Consider the following 10025-nt stretch of genomic DNA (forward strand, 5'->3'; position numbering starts at 1 on the left):
GTATAAGGAAATTGAGGGCGATAGCCTAAACCAAGAATTACTTGAGTCTTTCAACATTGCAAATCCTTTTGCTATTCCACATGATTATATGTATGGAATCTAAATATAGACTATATATGAGGGTATGAATCTACACATTCTAACAAGAATAAAGAAAGAAAGTGTGTATCATAGGATATTCCAGACTCTCAATGATCTAATAGAATTCACCACCGTTGTCTACATCACAAAGTCTACATAAACAATTTTGAAGAACAACAAGAATATTGAAAATATGAATATCTTTTGCGTTTTTCATCGAATTCCAAACAACTAAATGGCAAATACTTAAGGTCTTGTTGGCTCACATTGACTCCTATCCTTTATTGGCTCTTATCTTCCCTTTTGTTGTGTGCTTATTTTCCAACTTCCTAGTGCATTCAACTTTTAACTTTTAGGGATTTTTGTTTTGTTTGTGTGGAATTTGGTATTTTTTGTGAGGAAGACAGTGAGAGTCTTTGAGAAATCACAATTCAAAGTCTCTTGCAGTTGGAGACATCTCTATCAAAGTCTCTATGAGACGTCCCTAGGGGTTGAAAACGGTTCTCCATGCAACTTATAAGTGTTGATTGGTTGATGGATGTGTTCCTCTTGGAAACTATTAGATTCATTAAATATATTGTGTGTCGTCAAGGTAGTATGAGGTTGTGGGATCAACTATAATCCTTGCGTGTCCATGTCTTCTTTTCTTCTCTATAAAAATTTCATAAGTGAGTAAAGACATATTTGACTCCTATATCTGGTATGCATTGTCATCTTTGTTATTACTTTATGTATTTAATTTATCACATAGGACATTAAACAATAAAGAGAGAAGATCTTGTGTAATCCAAAAAATGAAATGGTTGACTACATAAAGTGTAGAGATGATTAAGTGATTGTCAAATCATCTTTAACTACAACTAAATGCATTCTCCCTTACAACTAATTTCTGTAAAGCATGACTCTACGTTTTAATATTCCACATTTATTTCCTATGGAAATACACTTTTAATAATACAAATACATATCAGTTACATTTCTCATGATGATGCAAACTGCGTTCCTTAATAGAAATATGAGAAATTTAAATTAGGAGGGATTGATTTTGGGGGTAACAAAAAGTAGAGTAGCAAAGAAATGACTTCACTAAATTAAGCAGCATGAATAACAATGGTTGGGAGTATATTTGACATATTGGTGAGATGAGAAAAAGAATGAATAAAGACCAACTAGAAAATCAATACTTCAAAAATTTGCGAAGGCATACCAATAGCTAGCATAGTTATGGTGAAAGGAGAAGATGGAGGACTGACTTTGTCCATAAACATGGTCAATGCTAGAGAGTGGATGAAGATAGAGGGCAGTGGTGAGAAAAAGGGAGAATTTTTCTTCCGAATGAGGAAATAATAGAAGACAATAGATTCTCGAAACTCCATGGGCCACATCAAACAAAAGACACATTTCTGGTGGGAGAATCAAATGCAAAATACAACAAAGAAATAATGGAGAAAAAAAATGATTATGATTGACCCTTTCAAATATCTCAAAAGATATTCCAAGCCTTGCAATCTTAGGCTAGAAATTGATGATTTGATCTTGGGCCTCTCTACCTTCCAACTCAAAGAATGTGCCTTCCTTGCCATTGGGGATAATCACTGAGCTTCCAAAGATAGATTTCGTTCTTGGACCCAAAACAATTGGTGAAAGAAGTAAAGATTCAGATTTCATCCTAAAGGTTTTTCTTTTATAGAATGACTGAAGTAGAGAAAAGAATGGAAATTATGGAGAGAAAACCATGGATGGTGAATGTCATTGAAATTTAACTAGGAAATGGGGAATCAACTTTTGATCCAATAAAATATACATTCCAAAACTTCAATGTGGATTCACCTTTACAAACTTCTTTTGAGATACTGGGGCCATAGAGTCCTTGCAAGTATTGAAAATTCAATAGGCAACTTCATTAAGGGAAACAAGAATATGTCAGAAAGAGAGAGGTGTATTTATGCAAGAATGAGCATTTACACAAGATGTTGAGAGCCCTTTCCTGGAGAAATTAGAAGGCGTGTGGATTTAGATGATTGAATAATAAGGATGCTTGTAGCATGTGAAAGATGCAAGAATTCAAGGCATATAATAGAAAAATGCAAAAGAGAGACTAAAGATGCTTGTAACCACTTTTATGGAAGTGGTGCACAAACCCTCAAAGGATACACCACCAACTAAAGTACTAAAAATCAGTTACAACCAAGGGAATGACTGAAATATGGGACAACAAAGGAATCCTCTAAGGAAGGTTCAACATTTTAGTTAATCTTGGAACCATTAAGTATAACTCCGACAAGAAAGGTCATTCTGGTCAACAATGATGATATAGAAACGCTAGAGAAGAAACTAGAAGATGATCGCAATAGATAAGATGTTGACAGTCTAGACAAAAACATAATAAGGCAGATGGAATTACACATAAGTAAACCTAACTGTTGGGAACAAAAAGGCAGGTCCTAGTTCCAGTCTAGACTCTGCTGGGATTCAGACAAGGTCCACTCCAGGGCCTGGCTGTTTGGTTTGGGTAAGTCTGAAATGCACCTGGGTTGAATGGTCAGGCCCAAGGTTGCCTGACCAACAGCCAGGCAACCTTAGTGTTTCTCCACGTTTATGGGATAGAGATGAGGTTTTTGGACAGTAATTTTGGGAACGAAAAATAATTCCTGAATTTTGGGGACAGCAAGGATGACTATCAATTTAACTCAAAAGAACTAAAAAGTATGTGGCATTTAAAAAAGTAAATAGAATGTGCTGCATTTCCAACAAAATTGTAGCCTTTTGAGGCTTTAATGATCTTTAACATTTATTTCCTTTAAGTACCTTTTTAATTTTATGCTCCAAATGCAGCAGGCTATCCAGTCCTAAAAGAACGGAACACCCCAGACAATTTTCAGGATGTTGGGGACATCACCTGGGCCCCTAGGAATGTGTTTCTGTGCAAAACTGAATTTTTCTACAATACCCCACCCATGTTTTCATAAACAAATGCACGTATGGAAAACCAAAAATATAAATGGAATTGAATTACTAACTAATTGATTTCAACTCCAGGATATAAATGCAATTTAATTCATATTCTGGTAGTGCTAAATTGATCTTGATCTTGATTCTGCGTAATGCATTATCCATCTGTATTTTTTTCCTACATTTTTGCTAAATTATGGTTGTACATATTCAAAGCCAAATAGCAACCCTGAGGAAAAAATGTCAACCACCAGCAGCATAGATTTTTTGATTTTCACATCAATATTAAAAGGCCTGTTTACTGTGTCCAGCTCTGGTTTTTTGCTTATTCTGGATCTTCTGTTGTAATTTGTATAAAATCACCAATAATTCTTCACTGTTTATCAGTTTTAGTATAAATTCAAAACAAAATACTAATAGAAAGAAGAGTAAATAAAGTAACTGATGAGAGAGGCCGATTTGACTTTCAGGCAAAGTGTGTACAAGTATTGCTTGAAGCAGGTGCTTCAGTTGATGCTGTTGATAAGAACAACAATACTCCTCTTCATTATGCCTCTGGTTACGGGCAATATGAATGTGCTGAACTTCTACTTAAGAAAGGAGCTGCAGTGTGAGTTTCTTTCTCCTGTGGATTCTTGTATCATCAAATCTCTGATATTTCCTTTTACTTAGAAATATGAAACAACTAACAAATAGAAGCATTAAAAAACATCTCTAACTTCTGTAGTATAGCATCTACAGCTTCTCTCAATCCCATACTAACATAATATAAAGGATTAATAAAAAATATCAGGGAGGATAAATCATAAAACATTGTTTGTGTGCTTCATGTGTTATTGAATATTCAGATGATTCTTGACTGTTTGAATAAAAAGCTAAATTGTATTGATTATACATGGACAGGACTATGGTCAATTTGGAAGAGAAAACACCATTGGATGTTGCGAAGCTGAATAAGCGCCCACAAGTGTTGAAGCTCCTTGAGAAATATGCATTTTGTAATTAACCTGAGATGATATGGGTAAATATAGTTCATAATGTCAGGACAACATTATTTCACTTGGCCAGTTCTTTACTACATTGGGTCTTTCACGGATACAACTCATGCAAGCGAATTTAATCTGTGCCTAGATCTATCAGTTATAGGAAGTCCAATGCAAACAGTGTATGAGGTAAATATGGTTGGTAATGTCAGGACAACATTGTTCCATTTGACCAGTTCTTTACTCCATTGGGCCTTTCATGGATGCAACCCATGCAAGTGAATTTAATCTGTAATTAGATCTATCAGTCATAGGAAGTCCATTTCAAACAGTGTATTAGGGAGATATGGTTAATAATGTCAGGACAACATTGTTCCATTTCAGTTCTTTTCTTCATTGGGGCTGTCATGGATACAATTTATGCAAGTAAAATTTTATGTGTACTTAGATTCATCAATTATAGGACGTCCATTGCAAACATTATGTGTTTATTTGTATAAGCAATTTGCATGTTATGTTGTGGTGATTTTTAACAGTCACATATGGATAAACTACACCAACAGGTGTCCCCTCAGATGAAGTGGACTTAGAATACACTGAAGAAAAAACTAATAAAAAGTCTGCTGTAAGTGATAAAATAGTACAATGAGATGTTAGACGACCATAGGACAAGTAAAATTCAAACACTTAGATGAGCATCAAATAATATAATAATTTAATAGTAACGAAGACTTCTACATATAATCTGGGCTGACCTATGTTCCAGCATTTCGAGTACGGGGACGCATTTCCAGGACATTTCCTAGAGGACCAAAAATGGAGGTCGGCAGAATACAAATTCTAAAATGTGTGCGTGTGTATTTTTCAAATGAATTTTCAAAATGTATCAATATATTATATGGTTTTTTATGTTCTATAACTTTTGACGACAACATTTATGGTGAAAACAGAAAATGTCTTGTCTGAGAAACAAAATAAGCCTGCATCTCCAACACTTTGATGCATGCATGAAACATAGATTCAACTTAGTGCCAGCTTAGAACCATCAGTTTATGTCAAAGCCCAGTTCGATTTGTCTTTCCTTCCCTCTCTTAAGAAAACCATTGACTTGTATCGGGCTTTAAAATATTCCAGCATTTTAGGGACAGGGACGGGACGGTAGGGGATGTGTTCCAGGATGTTTCCTAGAGGGCCAAAAATAGGGGTCGTGTCCACATGTAAATAGGGGCGGACAGCTGTATACAGAACACAGTACCAATTACACAAATTGTCCCAGTGCTCTTTATATCACATGGAGTTTGATATTGGTGTTAGGCTTCAATTTCTGTGCCCTTTTTTTCCAACCTATTTAAATTAATCAAGCATAACAAAGCATTCCGTTTAGTAAAAAACTGAGCCAGCTCAAACGAAATATTGGGACTTCCTTACGCTCCAACGTTCAAGACAATACATTATTCTTACTCTGTTTTGGGTTGCAATTTCTAATGAGATATATTTCCATGAGCAAATGATTCTGTCATAATGAATCCAACAATGTACTTATGATGAGCATACAATACAGTTTGGGGGTAAAAATTCTTCATGTGAATTGTACTCAGTCATGGGTTCTACTCCTGCTTACTGCAGGGTGATTATTAGTGTGATCCACTGCCCATCACCCAAGAGACCTAGTGAGAGCTCGTTCTATTAAAAAGAGTGAAGTTCTAGGTCATTAGACTAACCTGTCGATTTGACTCCTGCATAGTGCAGGTCATTATTGGTAGGATCCACTGCCCATCACCCAAGGGACCTATCGGGAGCTTGCTCTATCAATAAAGAGTTAAGTTCTAGGTAGTTGGACTAACCTATCAATTCAACTCCTGCTTGGTGGAGGGTGATTATCAGTGGGATCCACTGCCCACCACCTAGGAGGGCACTGGCTAAATAGCTACGAAAATGCACCCGGCTGTTAGCTAGTGCCCTTTACACCGTCAATGTACTTTCCATCAATTGTACGCCAACGCCACTTGATGGAAAGTACATTGACGGTGTAAATGGCACTGGCTAACAGTTGGGTGCATTTTCGTGGCTATTTAGCTAGTGCCACCCAGGAGACCTAGTGGGAGCTTCTAGTTCGTTAGACTAACTTGTCAATTCCTCGTAGTTTTAAAAAAATGTGCATAGACCCTATCAATTCCTCTTAGTATGGGAAAAAAGGTACTTAGACCCTGTCCATTCCTCGTAATTAAAAAACATTGGCGCTGGCTAATCTCTAGACAAAATGCACCAAAGACAAAAAACAGTCAATTTTTCCATTTTTTTTGTTGTTTTATACCACAATATGAAGACCGTGAAGAACAAATGCTGGAAATTTCATAAAAATCAATTTGGTATAGTACATTTTGTATGGAGGATAGCTGCGTCCAAAAACATCTACCTAGACTGTCCGTTCTTAGATTACAACTTGCCAATCTCCCTACCACATCATTCACACTTAGAAAACTGTCTTATTTCCCAAAAAGAAAACTACAATTTCAGTTGAACAAAAGCTTTTAAACCTAACAATGGCTTGCTAGACTGTTAGTGATGATTTTTAAAAGAAACAAAATCATGTATGATAATACAATATACAGACATGTAAGCTTTCCTAGCTTGTTTTGAATTTTTTTGGTAATTTTACAACATACATGCATTAATTTAGGTATTACACTGTAACCACCCCACACTTCATCAAAATTCCAATTTTGTACTTGCATGTGATCAATAATCTGTCGCTCTTGGAAATAGAAATTTCCCCATCAAGATGCGACAAAATGTGTTACCAGTTTCATACTGACAAGCACATGCTAGTTATCCTCAACTACTCCTTCCATATAAGTGGCACTATCCTTGTCCTTTGATGTGCCTATAAAGGGAAAGGTTGCATGAAAACAAAACTAGCTTATATATATTATATATATATATATAATAAGCTGAGAGATATCCTTCTCAAGGCATCTATTGCACCGAGTCAGATTATGAAAATAGGCGCCTCGAGAAGGATATCTCTCGGCTTAATATATATATATATATATATATATATATAAAAGCTAGTATTAGTCAGGACAAAAAATGAAAGACATTATTATTGTTATTCTATAAGAGTAAATTATAGTTATTAAAAACATGATATTTTATATGTTCACTTCAAAAATATATTTAATACAATCAATTCCCTTTGAAAATAAAAAATGTATTACCACATGTATAATAATTAATAAAATAAAAACATTCTTAAAGTAATTAAAATTAAATTTAAAATTGAAATTACTCTCTCTCTCTCTCTCTCTCTCTCTCTCTCTCTCTCTCTCCCCCCCCATGTCTATCTATTCCATGCCCTAATTATTATCTTTCTCTCTACCTCATTGGTCTTCCAATCTCAATTCTCTCTCTCTCTCTCTCTCTACCTCATCTCTCCACTTCTCGTGCCTTTTTCCCAAATCCGTCCCCTTGTTATCTCTCCCCTTCTATACAATCTCTCTCTCTCTCTCTCTCTCTCTCTCTCTCTCTCTCTCTCTCTCTCTCTATGCCCCCCACCTTGCTTCCTCTCCCTCTCCCTCTCTCTTTCCTTTTTCTCCCCTCTTCATTCCCCCATCATCATGTCCATCTATCCCCTACTGTAATTATTCTCTCTCTCTCTCTCTCTCCCTCCCTCCCTCCCTCCCTCTAGTGTTTCACCCTCCCTCTTCTCACACTCTCATTTTCTCTCTCTCCCTCTCCCTCTCCCTCTCATTTTCTCTCTCTCCCACACATATCTATCTTCCTAATTTATCACTTTAATGCTCTCCCCTTCCTCCTCTCACAATATCTTCCTGTGCTCTCTCTCTCTCTCTCTCTCTCTCTCTCTCACACACACACACACACACCTCCCCTATCTCATGCCTCTTTATCTGTTAAATTATCTATCTATCTATCTATCTATCTATCTATCTATCTATCTATCTATATATATATATATATATATATATATATATATATATATATATATATATATATATATATATATATATATATATATATATATATATATATCATGCCTCTCGCCCTCACCCTCTTATCTCCCCTATCTCTCTCTATCATTGTCATCCCCTCCTATTATTACCACCCACTCTCATTGTCTCATGTTTCTTTACCTCTCATAATCTCTCTTGGTGTCTACTTCATGTCTTACCCTCATCTCCTTGTCTTTTTTTTTTTCTTTCTATCTATCCCATCTCTTTCCCTATTGCACTTGTCTCTTTCTACCTCATCTCCATGTATCCTATCTCCTACCCCCTCATACCATTTATCCCCTAATTACCATATACATTTGTATTATCATCATCATCATCATCTCTCTCTCTTGTGTGCGCGCGCGCACACACATGTCTCCCCTCTCTCATGCCTCTTTAACTGTAGAATTATCTCTCTATGGATATATCATCTCTCTCGCCCTCTCCTTCTTCTCCCCCTATCTCTCTCTATCTCTATCATCCCCTCCTATTACTACCACCCATTGTCATTATCTCATTTTTATTTATCTCTCACAATCTCTCCTGGTGTTTACTTCATGTCTTACCCTCATCTCCTTATCTTATTTTTTTCTATATACCCCATCTCTTTCCCTATCACAATTGTCTCTTTCTACCTCATCTCCATGTATCATATCTCCTACCCCTCATACCATTTCTACCCTAATTACCATATACATTTGTATCATCATCATTCTCTCTCTCTCTCTCTCTCTCTCTCTCTCTCTCACACACACACACACACACACACACACACACACACACATCTCCCCTCCCTCATGCCTCTTTATCTCTAACATTATCTTTCTATGTCTATCTCACGTCTCTCACCCTCTCCCACTTCTCTCCCCTATCTTTCTCTATCTTTTTCATCCTCTCCTATTATTACCACCCACTCTCATTATCTCATGTTTCTTTACCTCTCACAATCTCTCTTGGTGTCTACTTCATGTCTTACCCTCATCTCCTTGTCTTGTTTTTTTCTATCTACCCCATGTCTTTCCCTATCACAATTGTCTCTTTCTACCTCATCTCCATGTATCATATCTCCTATCCCATCATATCATTTCTCCCCTAATTATAGTATACATTTGTATCATCATCTCTCTCTCTCTCTCTCTCTCTCTCTCTCTCTCTCTCTCTCTCACACACACACACACACACACACACACACATCTCCCCTCCCTCATGCCTCTTTATCTCTAAAATTATCTCTCTATGGCTATCTCATCTCTCTTGTCCTCCCCCTCTTCTCTCCACAAATCTCTCTCTATCTCTTTCATCCCCTCCTATTATTACCACCCACTCTCATTGTCTCATGTTGTTACCTCTCACAATCTCTCTTGGTGTCTACTTCACGTCTTACCCTCATCTCCTTGTCTTATTTTTTTCTATTTACCCCATCTATTTCCCTATCATAATTGTCCCTTTCTACCTGATCTCCATGTATCATATCTCCCGCCCCCTCATACCATTTCTCCCCTAATTACCATATACATTTGTATCATCATCGTCTCTCTCTCTCTCTCTCTCTCTCTCTCTCTCTCTCTCTCTCTCTCTCTCTCTCTCCACTCATCACCAATTCTATCTATTCAATGCCCTAATATTTATTTTTTCTATCTATCCCATCTCTTTCCATGTCCCTATTTTCCCTTTCTACCTCATCTCCATGTATCCTATCTCCTACCCCCTCATACCATTTTCCCCCTAATTACCATATGCATATCTCTCTCTCTCTCTCTCTTCACTCTCATTTTCTTTCTCTCCCTCTCCCTCTCCCTCTTGTGTTTCACCCTCTCTCTCTTCTCACACTCTCATTTTCTCTCTCTCCCACACATATCTATCTCCTCTCCTCTCACAATATCTTTGTGCTCTCTCTCTCTCTCTCTCTCTCTCTCTCTCTCTCTCTCTCTCTCTCTCTCTCTCTCTCTCATTTACTACCACCTCTTACCCTCCCCTTCTACTCTCCCTCACACATGCC

General features: G+C 36.9%; 1 protein-coding gene across 4 annotated transcripts in view; it reads left to right on the top strand.

Annotated features, from left to right (window-relative positions):
• LOC149563846 (ankyrin repeat domain-containing protein 2B-like) overlaps positions 1 to 4496 on the top strand; it is a 69867-nt gene extending 65371 nt beyond the window's left edge. For all 4 annotated transcript variants that reach the window (XM_089826973.1, XM_089826975.1, XM_089826972.1 and 1 more), the window contains 2 exons: positions 3504 to 3643; positions 3937 to 4496. In XM_089826973.1, coding sequence (XP_089683099.1) covers positions 3504 to 3643; positions 3937 to 4039 — 243 coding nt within the window. In that variant the 3' untranslated portion in view covers positions 4040 to 4496. The remainder of the gene's footprint in view (positions 1 to 3503; positions 3644 to 3936) is intronic.
• Positions 4497 to 10025: the final 5529 nt, after the last annotated feature.

The sequence above is a fragment of the Cupressus sempervirens genome, chromosome 4 (genome assembly GCF_028749045.1).
Source record: "Cupressus sempervirens isolate cs-2001-9-10 chromosome 4, ASM2874904v1, whole genome shotgun sequence".
Classification (NCBI taxonomy): domain Eukaryota; kingdom Viridiplantae; phylum Streptophyta; class Pinopsida; order Cupressales; family Cupressaceae; genus Cupressus; species Cupressus sempervirens.